The sequence below is a fragment of the Manis pentadactyla genome, chromosome 15 (genome assembly GCF_030020395.1).
Source record: "Manis pentadactyla isolate mManPen7 chromosome 15, mManPen7.hap1, whole genome shotgun sequence".
Lineage (NCBI taxonomy): Eukaryota > Metazoa > Chordata > Mammalia > Pholidota > Manidae > Manis > Manis pentadactyla.
In genome coordinates, this window is record NC_080033.1 from 68,500,472 (window position 1) to 68,516,627 (window position 16,156).

At 52.3% G+C, this 16,156-nt stretch overlaps 1 protein-coding gene across 2 annotated transcripts in view; it reads left to right on the plus strand.

Annotated features, from left to right (window-relative positions):
* NECAB2 (N-terminal EF-hand calcium binding protein 2) overlaps positions 1 to 16,156 on the plus strand; it is a 28,732-nt gene that overhangs the window by 7,463 nt on the left and 5,113 nt on the right. The window contains exons 1-8 of one of the 2 annotated variants that reach the window (XM_036909376.2): positions 141 to 281; positions 525 to 633; positions 2,575 to 2,600; positions 2,723 to 2,820; positions 9,789 to 9,925; positions 12,370 to 12,488; positions 12,685 to 12,764; positions 15,682 to 15,735. In XM_036909376.2, coding sequence (XP_036765271.1) covers positions 2,740 to 2,820; positions 9,789 to 9,925; positions 12,370 to 12,488; positions 12,685 to 12,764; positions 15,682 to 15,735 — 471 coding nt within the window. In that variant the 5' untranslated portion in view covers positions 141 to 281; positions 525 to 633; positions 2,575 to 2,600; positions 2,723 to 2,739. Of the gene's footprint in view, positions 1 to 140; positions 282 to 524; positions 634 to 2,574; positions 2,601 to 2,722; positions 2,821 to 9,788; positions 9,926 to 12,369; positions 12,489 to 12,684; positions 12,765 to 15,681; positions 15,736 to 16,156 lie in introns of those variants that run through there. The other variant, XM_036909375.2, reaches the window with a different exon arrangement.

Below are 16,156 nucleotides of genomic sequence, written 5' to 3' on the forward strand. Positions count from 1 at the left end.
TAAGTCTTCGTGCTGCCTCCGTGGCACGGTGAGAACTCTGTGCCAACTGGTGGCAGCTGTCGCGTGTCAGACCACGGAGTTTGCCGTGTGGGTGGGGTGGAGTGGAGAGAGGTCATTTCACCTCCGCAGAGTCAGGGCCTGAGTGCTGAGGCCCGGGAGGATCTAAGTGTGTGGAGATTATCTGGGCGTCTGGAGGTGAGAGAGGGTGGTCATCAGACTGCTGGCTTCGGCCCTGCATCTCACAGGTGTGGCTGCCTGAGCTGGGGGGGCCAGTGGATCAGGTGAGGGCGGCTTGCTGTGCCCGTTGGCCTGGGGGACTGTCTGTAAATGGGAGGTGGCCTGTAGGTTTGGGATTAGCTGGACAGGTCAGTGGTTCTCTGGGAGTGGAGTTTGGGAATTTCCTGGGCGGGCTGGAAGTAGGTCTGGAGCTCTCTGCTCATCTGGGGAGTGCCTGGATTGGGGGTGTCCTGCCCCTTGGACACCAGATGCTCTTTCCCTTCCCTCCCTCCCTCCCTGCCTTGCAGACGATGGGAAGCTGTCCCTGGAGGAGTTCCAGCTCTTCTTTGCAGACGGTGTCCTCGACGAGAAAGAACTGGAGGATCTCTTTCACACGATTGACTTGGACAACACCAAGTGAGCCTGGCCCTGGGCGGGGCGGCCGGGGTCTGCGCTGGAGGCAGCCTGTCCCCACCCAGCAGCTAGTCCCCATTTCTGGCCCCCTGGAGCGGCAGGCGGCCTGAAAATTCCCAGTCATGCAAATCCCAAAGTCAGCTCTCTTTGGCCCCGCTGGCTGGGTGATCCGGATGCAGGCAGGTTGCTCTTTCCTGAGCCACGTGGCTGAGTAGGGAGAGACCCTGGACTTCACAGATGTACGAGGATGAGGGGAAGGGGAGTTGGTGATGGGTCACCCTTCCACTAGCTCAGCCCGGTTCAGACCCCTTGTGCTTATTCCCAGTCCTGACATGACCCTGTGCCCTTGACCCTCACTGGATCCCATCGGAAGCCAAACTGTAACCAAATACTAAGCCCGACTCTGACCTCAGTACTTCTCCTGCCTTGGTACCTAACAAGCCTTTTCTCCAACCCAACCATGACCTACCCTGCACCCCAGAAATCAACCAAAACTCTGGCCCCAGCCCATCTGTAAGTCCAGTGCAAAGTGCACGCTCTACTCACTGAGCCCCAGCTCCTCCCACCTCGCCATTTCCTCCCTCACCCCGAGCAGGAGGAGGCCAGGCCCCCTCACCCCCACCGCGGTCACCCTCCTCAGGCCCACTCAGCCGATGAGGCCCAGAGCTCCTGGGGACTGCTCGGGGCCCCCGAGACAGGCTAGAGGCCGCCTGGATGAGGAGCTGTGGCCAGGCGCATCCCAAGGGTCTGAAGGCATGGCGGAGGCCTGGACCGGGCGGGGGGCTGCAGTGGCCTGGGGACCCGAGTGGGGCAGGTGGCGTGGTGTCCTTGTTGGGGGTGGCCACTTGAAAGAAACAGCTTCCTGCTGCAGACTCCGGCCAAGGGCTTTGTTTCTGGAGCCAGATGGCTCTTTCTGAGCAGTCCCTGCAGCCCCCGGGAGATCTGAAAGGGCGAGGCAGGCGCCTGTGGGTGTCGTCCTTCCCGTGGGGCCTTCCTCGGGGCAGCACTGGGGGCGGCAGTCCTGGCTGGAGACTCTGACCTCAGTGCGCGGGCCGGGACTCGCCAGCACAGGGGCCCAACCCCAAAGGCCCCTGGGGCTCCTCCCTCCGCGCCCCAGGGTGAGCTGTAAGCTTCCGCTCCTTGGGATGCTCGGAGGCTTTCTGGCCACGGCTCACATGGATCAGAAAGACTGATGACACGCTAGTTTAAGCACAATTAAACAGGCGTCCCCTCGGCAGGGCTTTTAACATGCAGAGAGAAATGGGGGAACCCCCATGCAGAGCTTCTGAACCCGGAGCCTTTTCCCAGAAGCGTCCTGAACGTCCAGGCCTGCTCCCTCCTCTCCCAGCGAGGGCATGGGGCCAGCTCGGGCAAGGCGGTCAGAGCCTGCACCGACACCCGCTGCCTCCGCGAAGCCCCAGCCCCTCTGCCGCCTCTGGCCTGAGGCTGCCACGTGCCCCTCCTCCAGCGTGGGGGGCCTCCTCATGCTCAATCCGAGGAAGGACAGGACTTCTCCCCTGTAGGGATGGGGATGCGGGACCCCTGGAGAGAACAGGAAGGGCCGCCTAGGACCCAGCAGGTGGGGACGCCTGGGGAGCTGCGTGTCAACGGAGAGCTTTGTTAACGACCTCTCTCAGTCTCTCTGGCCCTTCCTGCCCCCTTTCCCAGCCCCGGCTTGGCCTGTCTGTGGTCCCTTATGCTCATGATGTAGTCAGCAGACTTTGGGAGAGGGAGTGGGACAGACATATGGACGTGGGTCCCTGCTGGGGTCTTTTGAGGGCCATCATTCACCTGCTGCCACCTCATCCATGAAGTGGACGTAGGACAGAGAAGGCACGGCAGGCATTTCACCAGCCGCGCAGGGCTGAGCCTGCTGCAGAAGGAGGGTGGGGGGCAGAGGGGACAGGACAGGCCTGCCTTAGTCTCCCTGTTATCTCTCTGCAGCCACGTGGACACCAAGGAGCTGTGTGGTAAGTGCCCAGCTGTGCAGGAACCAAGGTGGGGTGTGGGGGGCATGAAACTGGGAGAGGTGGGATTCGTAGGAGGGGCACAGTCCTCCCATGACCCCTGACCTTTGCCTTCCCTTCCCCAGATTACTTTGTGGACCACATGGGGGACTATGAGGACGTCTTGGCCTCCTTGGAGACCTTGAATCACTCTGTCCTGAAGGCCATGGGCTACACCAAGAAGGTCAGCAGGCATGGGGGGCCCTGGGGGGCCAGTGCCTGAGTGCTGGTTTGGTTCCAGATTGTTTCCAGGGCACCCTCACCCAAGGGTGCCCGGGTTTGTGATGACAAGGGTTGGGTGGTGCTGGCTCTGGTGTGGGCTTTGGGCTCCAAGAAGGAGCTGAGATAAACTGTGGAGTGAGTGGGTGGCTTGGTGAATGTCCCTGTCCAGCCAGTGTCTGGTTTGGAGCATGAGACCCTCTCCCTGAATTGGGTGTGGTCCTGGGATGAGTTCTAGAAAAGGAGCAGCAGCCACTGTGAGCTCTCCAGGGTCGTTGGACGGGCATCGTACCCGGCAGCACCTGTCTACAGCGGAGTCCAGGGATGGGACGGGAGGCTGGCGTGGGTTCGGGCAGCTAAACTTGGCAGAGCAATCTGATGGACTCTCATATGAGAATGCCACATCCAGGCCAGGAGGCATGAGCCTGAGCGCAGAGACCCTGCCATGTCCTGGAGAGCAGGCCCATCAGCCCCGTGCTCTAAGGCAGGGAGAGGGGGCCAGGCTGCAAGCAGGTCCCTGTGCCCTCTCTGCTGTGGCTCCCACAGGCCTCAAGAGCTCCCAGGCTTCATCCCCACCTCTGAGTCCGCACCCCGGCTGGGCGGGCACATCTGGAGGGGCAGGCGGACTGTGTTCCGTCTCTGTGTGCACAGAGCAGAGGCACGGTCAGTTTCCTGAGGACCTCAGTGTGGTCCTCACAGCCACCCTCTGGGGAGCTGCTACCATTCCTCCCACTTCATAGCCATGGCAGCAGGCACAGAAGGGTGATCCCCCACTGCATGGTGGCCAGACAGCCATAGGGAAAACAGAGTCAGGGATGTGGCAGGGATTTTGGAGGGTAGCATGTGACTCCAGGCCCACCCAGGGGTGACTGGAGGGTCTGCCAGGCTTGAGGGCAGCTGCTTGGACACACTGACCCAGGCACACAGGGAGGAGCTGGGAGCGGGCCATGCAGGGAGGGACTCACAGATGCCCAGGGCTTGCAGCCTACCCATGACCTTGGGCTGTGAGAACTCAGAAAAGGCCAGCTCCATCTGCTGGCTGGGGTCAGGAGCTTAGCTGACCAAGTCAGCCAGACCTGGTGGAAGGACTCCAAGCCAGTCACTTCACTTTCTGCACCTCAGTTTCTCCATCTGTGGAATGGGAGCATTCACCCTATAGAGTCCTTACAAGGACTGAATGGAGTAAAGTCTCTAAGTTGCTTAGCATAGGGCCTGGCACAGAGCAAAGGAAACTCTTAGTCTTTATCAGTAGGCTGCTGTTGTGTGCCCAAAGATCCATCCTGTATGTCTATTTCAAATGCTGCTCGGTTCCTGCTCTGCCAAGTGTCAGAGAACGCCTTTTGTCCCCTACATCCACAAATAGCCAGCCTAGTCTGGAGTCTCCAGTGATCTGCAATTCCCCTCTGTCCTGGGGCCATGCTGTTTTGAGTCTTGCTGTTCTAAAGTATATGTCAACATCATGTAAGGCAATTCATTCCCTTTTGCTGTTCATCCTCGTAGATACTGTTGTTTGACATTCTGAAAACATAAGGTGGGCAAGCGCATCAGAAGGGAGCATGGAAGACCCCAGACCCAGAGGCCTTGCATAGACCAGGGTGTCAGCCCTGTTCCACACCCAACGGGTGGCCGCGACTGAAACCACCTCCCTGAGCCTTGGTTTCCCCATTATTTGAACAGGGCCGCTTCCGACAGTGTTGTCTCGGGGCATTAATAACATGTACTTGCTTCTTGGTCTGTGGTGAGAATTCTTCTGAGATGTGACCTCATTTTCCATCCAGGACAGGATTTCAGTGTCTGCCTGTCCAACTCAGACCAGTCTGGAGATGTTGCTCTCAGATACTGAGCGCATGCGATGCTCCATGTGCGTTTTTAGCAGTAAGGCTGTTGCCGCAGTGACTGGCATTTCGGGCATATTTTCTGATTTTTGTCTGTAGAGATGCAGGTCATTGATAATTTCAAATGCTTCTCTTCCACCGCTGGTTTCCTCTGACTCCTTCGCTCTTGCTGCTGCACAGTCATAGCGGGCTGTTCACTAGTTTAGCCATCTTCTCCATCTCTGATACGCATTTCTCTTATTTCTCTGTTGGGTCCCCTTCCAGCTTCCCCAAATTCTAAACCCTGTACTGCTGCTGTCTCAGGCGTTCTTGTTTTGCTCCTAATTTTCAAGTGCATCTCTAGCCTTTCTCCACTAATTACAATATTAATAACCACTCTTATTTTAGAATCCTCTTCAGCTTGTTAAAAAAAAAAAGTGTTTTTGCATTCCCTCCGTTAAATTTTGTCTTAGGAGGTGGTAGTAAATTTTTTTCAAATGGCTTTTTGATTGTATGATTTTTCTTAAGCCATTGATGGGGTGAATTCTATTATTAGACTCTCTCCTGTTGAATGATCCTTAGCTTCCTAGGAAAAACCCTAATTGGCACATTATTCTTTTATCACATTGCTGAATTCTCACTAACTGAGTGTTTTATCTCTTTCTCTATCAGGAATTGAGATGGGATGTTAGTTTGGAAATGAATCGTAGGTGGTTTGAATATTTTCTGTGTATGAATCAGCTTCTCTAACATAGAATTATTTTTCTATTCCAAAATAAAATGTATCCATAAGGCTGGCTTAGGTCGAGATACTAAACAGGGAGAGGGGTGTTATTTTAATAGTTATTTTAAGGTCAAGCTTACTTCTAGTAAAGTTTTTAACTTTTCATGTGCATTTTAGTACTGTTTTAAACAAAACTGCTATGGAGATGTTGAGTCTCATGATCAATTACTCATAGTAAGTTCTTATGATTTTCTTTTAATCTAAAACATTGACACAAAACAGGAACTTAATGCAGATTAAATTCAATAAAACATCTGCTGCTGAAGCTTGGGTTTTAATTTTTGTCCTATTTGCTACATTTTAAGAATTCTATTTGACAGCATTGTGTACATTTTAATTCATTGTTTCTAATAACCAGTCCTTAACATGTTTCTTTAAATTTCATGATAGGTTTTCTACTATATTCTTTTATCATTATTTCCTTCTTCCTGTTTTCTTAGGTTTGTTGACATTACTATTCCTTTTCAAAGGTGGAATGGAATGCTCACGCTTTTTTGATAATACAATTTGAAATTTTAAACATTTCCCTTTGAATGATATTTTCACTGCAACCCTAGATTTCAATATGTATCATTTTCTCTCTCAATGTTCTCTAATAATCTGTTATGGCCTCACTCATTTCTTATTTCGCTGTATTAAGGGAAAACCAAGTAACTGGTAAGGTTTCCACTCCACTTTTCTAATGTGTTGAGATTTCTTCATTATTTAAGTGTTTGATTATCTTGTAATTATCTCACAGATGCTTGAGATGATGTGGATCATACTTTCAGGATATAAAATTTGAAAATAACTACCATCCTCTTTGTTATGGAATATATGCTGTCAGAAGACATTAGAAATAGGTGAAATTGTGTCTTTTGTACAAACATAAAATGCACACATGTCAAAGATTTTATTTAACTCATTAACTCATGTGAGAACCAGTGAGATATTTCAGCTGGCTCAAAGGAAAACGCAAGGAATGCACATCATGTATCTAAGCAACCGGGAATTCTGGAATGAAGTTGTGACTATATGAAAAATGGGCCACTGTCCACATAGCAACCAACAATCAGTTGCACTCTACCAGACAAAATTCATATGCATTTCTGTGTATGGGAATTATTTGCATTGTGATAAATTTTATACATTTTACAGAGTTTTAGAAGTAGCTCCAAAACAAGAAACAAGAAAAGACTTAGTTAATCCAGAGGATGTACTAGATAAGAAACCCAGTAATCTTTCTTTGCTCATTTTAAAGACTTTCACACATTCCTGGCAATGCACTTTACATTCCTATTATTTCTGATTTATCTGTCCTACAGGACAATGATGAGCTAATTTCTCACATTAAATTGTGTTTTGCCATTTAATCTATATTTTTAATGTTTTTCCTTCTTATATTTTTAGTCATGTTGTTTGATGCATATAGACTTTTGTTGTAATATGTTTATTATATAAAGGGGCAATATGCAAAATTTAGGAAGTATAGAAAAATATTTAAAAACTTTCAAGTCACTTCTGATTCTGACTATCCATAACCACTGTTAACATTTTAGTTTATAACCTTTGAGCCTTTTCTTCCATGTTCATTTGTTTAATATACTTAATATCATTCTGTGTACAAAATTTATTTTCTGCTTTTTCCACATAATATTTTAACACTTTTCCCATGTCATTAAAACTGCTCAGAAGCATTATCTTAAGTATTCTTATTTAAGTTTCTGACTATTCTTCTGTTGTTGTGCATAGTAGATTATTTCCAGTTTTCTGCTGTTATGAATAATAGTGAAACATTGAGACATAAATATTTGTGCATATTTTGCATTATTTCTTAAGGATAAATTATCAAAAGTGGAGAATTACTGGGTCAAGGAATACGAGCTGTGCAAGTCTCTAGATATTAAGCAAAATTGCTTTATAAAGTGGTTTATCCATACATCCCCATAGCCATGATGATAGCAATATGCTTTCCCATTGCATAAAGATTTAATAATGTCCTGTCCTTGTTATGCATTTTGCCTTCCGTCATTATATTCCTATTCTTTTTGTGTAATGCTTTCTCATTTAAATTGGACCCTGTAGTGATATTGCAACTTGTCCTGTTCATTTGATCAAATTTGGTTGCAGAATCTTTGCACAAACTTCTTTCTGTACTTTGGTGCTGTTCCTTGGTGTAGATGGGCCTCTAAATGGATCTCATTTAATCAAATCTGACACTGTCTTACATGGGGAATATAGGCTGCTTTTCTTTATTAACGCTCTATCTGGTCTGACTGGCATCCTAATCTTTTATGCTTCTGTTTCTTATGCCTCCTTCACTGTACCTTTTGATGGTCTGCTCTGTTTATAGTAGTGAATATATTTCAAAGGTCAACATTCCAGTGACATCTAAAACATACATTAACATTCTTAATCCTATTTTTATACCTAGCTAATAAACCACTTCTTATTCCTAATCCCTTTTATGGACTTAAAGGAATTTTTGACATTTTCAGCTATTTTTTCCCCATATTTTCATACTCTGTTGACTTAATCCAGTGTGATGAAAATTAAACTATTAGTGCTAATGTTTTTATTTCCTGACCTCCATAACCTTAATTTGTATTTGAGTGATCACTGTCAGTTCTTTTCACTTCTCTGTTCAAGAATTCCTTCTCTGATTCAACACTACATGATTTAGAAGAAATTCCTAGACATTCCTTGAAGGAAAAGTGCTCATCTGGTAAAATTTCAGAGATTTGCAGATTTCTCAATATCTCCCTGTTATCCTGCAAACAAGTCATTTGTCCATGTGATACAAAATACCTAAATCTGGTCCTTTCCCTCTGGAATCCACGGAGCTAGTCTCTGGGCTGGGGCCTCAATTGTGGTGGAGGAGAAATCTGTAAAAGCTGCCTTTTTGGAACTCAGCTACCCAGTCACACTTATTAACCCCTGCCTGCTGGTCTGTGATCTGGGTGCTTTTAACACAGGTCAGCTCACTTTTCTGCCTGATGGCTTTTAGCAAGGCTTTCTCTTTGTGTTTAAATTTCTTGCCACATTACAGCTTCTTGTTCAGTTTTGGCCATTTGTTTGCCCAGAGCCCACCGATCACTGGAGGGTGTGTGGTCGACGCTCTCTGCTGGGAGGCTAATCTATTGCTGCGGTGCATTAAGCTGCACACTTACGCAGGCCTGTCTGCAGTGCACCTGCTGGTTGACACGGGGTGTCCACCCATCTTCTTGTCTGTATGCCTCTGCTTTCAGCCTCTCCCCACACCTCACCCCTGTCCCCTGCTCCCCATCCACCCCTGCCTCCATTTCTCAGTCTCTGTCTCCAGCCGTGTTTCCCTTGTGCAATTATTGCTGATTAATTCCCAGTCAGGGTGATGCGTGGTTTAATTTGCTTTCCCTGAGAGCCCTGTTTTCCCTCGCCCTGCCAGGGACTGGGCAGGATTCCAAGGTGCCGGAGCAGGTGGTGCAGGAGGGTGGGGTCTTGGTGGAGGAGGCTAGGAGAGCAGCGCAGAGCCTGGGGGACCAGCAGCATTTTGTCAGTCTTGTCCTTGAGTGGCCCGGATGAGGCAGAGCCTCCTCCCTCCACGGGAAAGGCTTTTGAAGCCAAAAGAAACTCCGGGGGTTCCAGAGACCGCGAGAGAGGTCTGCTGCAGACTCTTGACCGAAGGGGAAATTCTGTCTCACACTGCAGAGCAAACTTTCTGGAAAGCGCTCTTCACTCCAGTCCGCCTCCCTCTCCACCTCCCCAGGCCCCTCCCCTCTGAGCACTAAGCCTCAGGTGCTTTCTTTGGGGAGCCAGTTTAACTGTCTTTGACTCTTCTATCATTTCTCTAAGTAGCTACATGGAGGCCCAGGGGCCCAAAGACTCCTCGGAGGAGGAAGGAGGGAGAGGAGGTTGTGCATTCTTCTCCCCAAATACTTTGGCCGCGGCAACACCACCACTGGTCATTTTCATCACCTTCAGAACCGTCACCATCACCACCAGCTCCACTATTATATCTTCATCCAGCAGCGACTGTCCATTAAAAATTTGCTATGGGACGGGCAATGTGCTGAGCATTTTATATACATTGTGTCCTTTGCTCATCAGTACAGCCTTGAAAATAGATGCCCCAGTGACTCCTCTTATGGCCATAGAGGCCAGGGCTAATAAACGGTGAAGGGCTCACCTTGGTGCTGAATTCACAGCCCCTGCCTTGACGTAGGAGCTCTACAGCCTCCGAGATGCCAGAGGAAGGTCCCCACTTCCTCCTGCAGGGCAGACACACCAACCCCAGGTGTCCCCCCGAGCGCTGTGCCAGCCCCACACCAAGTTCCCTCCCCAACCCCTCTGCCCTCTGCTCCTTCCTTCCCTCCACAGGTGTATGAGGGTGGGAGCAGCGTGGACCAGTTTGTGACGCGGTTCCTCCTGAAGGAGACGGCCAACCAGATCCAGTCGCTGCTGAGCTCCGTGGAGAGTGCAGTGGAGGCTATTGAAGAGCAGACCAGCCAGATCCGGTGCGTCGAAGAGACCTGGCAAGGTCCTGTGGGAGTATGTGCTAGCACCAACCTGTTCCCTGGTGGGGCCACTGTGTAGTTGGGAGCTGGGTGATCTTGGGCAAGCTGCTGCACCTCTCTGTGCCTCCCTTTCCCCAGCTGTAAAATGAGGAAAATTATATCCCTACCTCCTTGGTGACTGTGAGGATTGAATGAGACAGTATGTGCTTAGAAGGATCCTGGTGTGCATGCATTTCCTAGACTGTAATCAGTTTTGCCACGTGCGTATACCACTCACATTAGTCTGTTGTTTGACTCACTTTTGAGAACTGGAACCAAATACAGGAAACGGTACTTGGTTACCAAAATTGGAAAACAGTTATCGCATGCCGTAAATGAAGTAACTGTAAAGGTAAGCACCTGGAATCCTGAGGCCTGCTCCTTATTTGTTACAAAGAGAGGCTGGGAGGTTGCAGAGAGGCACTGAGGACAGGGTAGTGCCAAGTCATGTCTTTCTCAGAAGCACTGGAATGCGGTGATTTTCCTCAGGGTTGTTTAGTGTTATTTAAGGCTTTCCTTGTGTGTCCTTGAAGCACGGAAAAGCATCTGGGGTCCCCTCTCTTTGGTGGGGGTGCTGAGTTGAGAGGTGAGCCTGGTGCCTGGAGAGGAGCAGGTCTCCTCCTGGCCTGGTGGTGTCAGCCTGGGGACCATGAGCCCTCGCATTTGCTGTCCCAAGTTGAGGTGAACTCCTTTTTGCCTCTTCTTTCTAGAACAGCCGATGTGCGTGTGCATGGCATAAAGGGGAAACAGGGATGTGCAGACAGAAGGGAGCAAAAGTCAGGCAGTGGGGCCCAAGCATTACTGAGCCCGGAGCTCCTGTGCCTTGGCGGCGTGGCCAGGCTGCTGTGTCAGTTGCCGTGGAGCAGTGCTTTGAGCGTGTGTTTGGGTTGGTGAGGTGCTGGTCCCAATCGCTTTTGATGCCACTGTTCCCAAAACGTGTTTGCTCTGAGCACCTGAGGCCAGATCACCTGGGAAGTGTAAAATGCAGATCTCTGGGCCAGGGCCCTGCCTGCAGGGTTAGAATCCCTGGGAGCTGAGTCCAGAACTCTGCATCTGTGGTCAGTCTTGTGATTCTGAGGGTCCCCAGAGTTAGCAGCCACAGTTCTGGAAGCTGACACTAACAACAAAAAAAAAATAAATAAAGGAAATCTATCTTGATAAAAAACTTGCCATTTTTATCCTGCAGTAGAACAGATAAGACGGAGCACTATTACAGCTGATTTCCTGCACTTTGCCAGCTCCGTCACGGGTCAGCATTCCACCTGCCAGCTGTCATGTTGGGACTTGACTTGGGGACGTTGCTCGTGGGGGTGGCAGGTCCTCATGGGGAGACGCAACTGTTCCACACACATTTCCTCCCTGAACCACCCAAATTTCAGCTATTTTTGCTCACAGCTGCAAGTCCCCTCACGCCATCCTATTTCCCAGCCCTGGGGGTGCCCCCTTCCAGGCCCAAGACCCTAGTTCAAACCCCACTGTCCCTGGGAGATGGCCAGCTGCCCCTGTCCATGGTCTGAGGGCCACATTTAATTTGCCGCTGGGGTGCAGAGCCGCCAGGATTAACACGTCACAGACTCTGCCAAGCTTTCCCCCAGCTGGGAAGTTGGGTTTGCCCCTCTGCGCGGGTGAGAGGTTTGCTGAGCTTTGAGGTACAAGGGAGACAAGCCTCAGAACACTGAGGCAGTGACACCCGAAGGCGGAGGCGGCTGGGGACAGGAGTGTACGCGTGTTTTATGTGGACACGCGTGTCTGGTGATCTTCTGGCATCTCTGCGCGGGGGATTCAGGCACTGACCAAGCACTGGCTGGGTCCCTACTGTCGTTCCAGGCACAGTGCTTGGAACCGCATGTGCCCATGGGGCGTTCCAGGGGCTTTGCGCGTGTGCCCGTCAGTGCGCATGCGGGGTTACGAGGACAGGACACAGGCCCAGCTGCGTCCAGCATCACAGATTCTCTGTCCTGTTATAAGCCCACTCTCAGCTGTGTCTTAGGGCTCCCAATTTTGGAAAGGGGGGTTGTCTAGCTGATACAAACCCAGGCCCCCTACCCCAGGGGGCAGCAAACATGAAATGGGCTCCTAGTGAGGCAGGGAACCATGGAGTGGGGTAGGGGCCTGGCTCAGCATCGCCCCAGCACTGTAACTGAACCAGGCCCTAGAACACTGCTGAGAGCCCTCAGATCCCGACTCTGCCCTGCGAGCTGTGGGGTCATGGCCAAGTCGCCTGCCCGGAGGTCTTGTATTTTCCTCTAAAACAAAGGCCGCGATGCCCACTTCACAGGGCTGGGGCTCCAGAGAGTTAGCCATGCACATTTCAGCCCACAGTCAGGGCTTAATGTTTGTCAGAGCTAAGAGTGCTCCAGGCCCTGCACGTCCCTCACTGTGTGTTCCCCCCACTCAAACCACAGGCAGAACCACAACAAACCCAGCCACGGTGCAGTGGAGACCTGGTATGGAAGCCCCACTTCCCCCTATGCCCCCAGCCACAAGCCCGTTGCCACGGAACAAGGGAAGAGCCTTCTCTCTGGTGAGACACAGCAGTGGCCTGGGAAGGGGAGCAGGGGCTGGGGGTCCTCCCAGGAGTTCTGACAGCGGCCCAGATGGGGCCTGGGTCTCTAAGCGGAACTGGCAGGGCTGAGGCAGGTCCCTCCCCTGGGGAGGCTGGGGGCTCCCTCTGCCAGGGCTGGCCCTGCCCACCATCAGCAACCCTTCCTTTTTCCCAGTCACCACAGACCCCAAGGCCGAGGGCCTGGAAGCCCAGATCAGCCGGTTGGCAGAGCTGATAGGACGGCTTGAGAACAAGGTGAGCCCACTGCACCCCCGCGTCTACCCCATCCCTCCCGGAGCCCCCAGGAGTGCAGAGTCAGGTGGGGAGTTCAGAAGGGAGGTCAGGGAGCCCTGGGAAGGGGTGTGTCCATCATACAGGCCCGAGGAGAGGTACCAGCGCAGAAGGGGAGAGGCTGGAGTGGCAGGCAGGCAGCCAGGAAGAGCAACTCTAGGAGCAGATAGTGGCAGGGTCACAGGTGGCAAGGGGACACAGCCTCAAGGACGCTTTGCTCTAAGGCAGGGTTGGCCTGGGCAGGCAGCGCCAGGACTCAGCGTGGTAGTGAGGGATGGTGACGCCCAGGGAGAAGGCAGAAACAACCTGAGTGGCCAGCAGTTGAACATTTTTAATTTGCTGTGGCATGTCCGCAGGCAGTGATAGACAATGGCATTGCCTGCGAAGCATTGTGTTTTCAGAGAACGTCTTGTGACTCGGTGGGTACTCACCAAATGACTCTCAGCTGCTCAGGGCTGCCGCAACTGCGCAGCAGAAGGGCCCTTGGCACACGCACCCTCCTGTCCAAGGCTAGAAGTCTGAGGCCGGGGTGTTGATGGGGCCGTCTCTCTGAGGCCTCCCTCCGGGCTTGTAGATGGCTGTCTTTCCGTCTTGGCAAGGTCGTCCCTGTGTGTGTCTGCGTCCTGATGTCTTCCTACGAGGACACCAGTCACCTCATTTTTACTGAATCGCCTCTTCAAAGGCCCCGTCCCCAAATACAGTCACACTCTGAGGCGCTGGGGGTTGGATCTTCACCATAGGAATTTGGAGAGGGCAGTTCAGCCTGTGACAACGACCATTTGTAGGAAGGAAGATAACACGTTGCCCTAAGGTTTACCAGTGGGCCCTGGTTTCAAACGGCCTGTGGAACCCTAGCTGAACTGCTTCACAGCTGTGTGACCTTGGGCTAGTGACTTACCCTCTCCTTGCCTCGGATTCCTCCTCTAATGAGAAAATAACCAGAATGATACCCTTTGTGGAGTTGTGAGGATTAAAAAGGCGTCCTAATAGCTTACCACAGAGCCTGCTGTGTGGTTAGCATTTTATAGTAGCAATTATTAGTAGACCTCCTGATACCACACCCATACCCCCACGCCATACCGCATACCTGCCTACACCAGGATAGCAGGCATCTCAAAGCCATGGATCGGGGAGATTATACATTTTTCCTGCTTTAATGAATTTTTTACATCTTTTGCAAAAGGGCAAAAAGTTAGTACTTTCATGGGTTTGGGGGTTGTGAGGGATTCCTGGGGGCAGGGGGCGTGTCTCCCCACGCAGAGGGAGACTGAAGCGGAGACGTGGTGGGGAGTCGGGGAAGGCGGCGACCCCACCCACCTGCAGGGCTGCGGCCGAGGGGGCATCTCCCCCACCTAAAGCCCGCGGCTGCGGGAGCGGTAGGCAGGCTCGGCGGTCCCCCGAGGCCCGGTTGTCATAACGACTCTGCGCGCCTCCAGAGGGAGGCTCTTTGAAGCTTATTTTTAGCGCCCCAGTCACCCTAACAACCAGCTGGCTGGAAACAGGCGCAGAGCACCTGGGCGTCCTGGAGACGGGGCGGGGCCCTCCCCGCCGGCCTCTGATTGGTCCAGGCTGAGAGCAAGGGCCAACCTGGGGCCGGCTCCGGGCCCCGCCCCCCGCACGCCCACCTGAGCCCGCAGACTCTGCCGGGGCCGGAGGAGGGGGCTCTCCCGCGAGGGTGGGCGAGGGCGGGGCAGACGTGGGTGCCCCCTTGTCTCCCCCCCCACCTCCCCCTCGGTGGTCCCGCCGCCTGGAGGAGCCAAGGGAACCAGCTGCAGGCCTTGCCCTCTAGGAACCAACCTACATGGTTGTAAAATGATGGAAACAGACTCGCCGCTGCCAGGCACACCTTCACCTATAAAGCCCGTCCGCGCCGCCTGCCCATGGGAAGTCAGGACCCCCTCCGGGACTGGCTGTAGAGTTTACGGGGCCCGTTTTGGGTATGTGCAAAATGAGCGTGCAGGGAACGTTGTTCAAACATTATTAAGCATTTCAGGGCGGTGCCACGCCCGCTTGCCACTCTTACCAACCAGCCGATGTGCCTCACGCAGGTGCTTGTGTGAGAGGAAAGACCTGGGTGTGTGGCTGTACCAGAGACACAAGCTGTCCTCACGAGGATGGACAGGGTGGGCTTTATTGGGGTGCCAAGTTAAAGGAAAAAGAATCCTGATTCAGTGGGTTGGGAGGAGAGAGACCTAAGTTCAAACACAGGCTCCGACCCTTGACCAGCTTTTGTGACCACTGAGTATCCGTCAGGTGCTGGATACTATTCTAAACAGCACCATATGGTTGTGAACAGCGTGCATGGGGTTCCTACTTTTCTGGAGCTTACAGTGGGGCAGCACCCGCCTCAGACAGTCTGGAAAGTTATGGAAGATGTATTTGTCAGACATTCAGGGCCTGTAGAAGGCCAATGAGAACAGACCACCCCATTCAGACCATTAGATTCATGAGGCACCAGGGGTTATAACCGGGGATGACTCGTAAGTTGATGGGGAATCTCAGGGCTGTTACCAGCAGCTGTGGCAAGAAGCGGTGCCCTGGGTTTAGGACTGAGTCCCCATTGTTGCCTCCCCCAATACCCCTGCCCTCAGCAAAAGGGAACCCCCTCCGTGCCCAATACAGTAGCTCTGGCTGGCCTCTGGGGCTCTCTGTGCCCCCAGGTGCCAAGTCAGAAGGGACGTCCGCCACTTCCTGTGCTCAGTCTCCCAGCCTGGCTTCCCAGGACCCCTCTGAGCCAGCCCTATATGTGGAGGGTGGACTGAGCCCTGTTCAGCCAGGGGGTTTCCACCAGCCTGGGGACTCTGGTGTTATTGTGGTGGTCCTGGAGGCCTCCCTGAAAGAGGTGGCCTGTCTCCAGCATCTCTGTGCTTTATTGTTTCAGGCCCTCTGGTTTGACCTGCAGCAGCGCCTCTCCGATGAGGAAGGCACCAACATGGTGAGGCTCGCGGCCTTGAGGCACCCCTTCCAACCCCTCTTCTGTGGCCCCACCCCTGCCTGAGTCAGGAGTCAGGTGCGGGGGCTCCATGTCCCCGCCAGCCCAGCCTGGGACACCATGAGGGGAGATGCAGCACCTGGCCACCTGCCCCTCCCAGGAGTGTCCTTTGAGGCTCCAGAGCTTTGATCAAAAGCAGTTTGGCCTGGAGCAATGACCAGCAGGACAGGGACATCAAAACATTGATTCGCTCAGACACGGATTTTGCTGGGTCACCGATTCTGTTGTCTCGGCCCGGGACACCTCACAGGCAGCTGCCCCCATCCATGGAGCTTTTCAGCATTTGTGGGGCTACTTCCTGCACTTGGCCTCTTAAGTTCTGGGCCCTTTGTTAGCCAGTTTTCATGTGTAAGAATGAGACGTG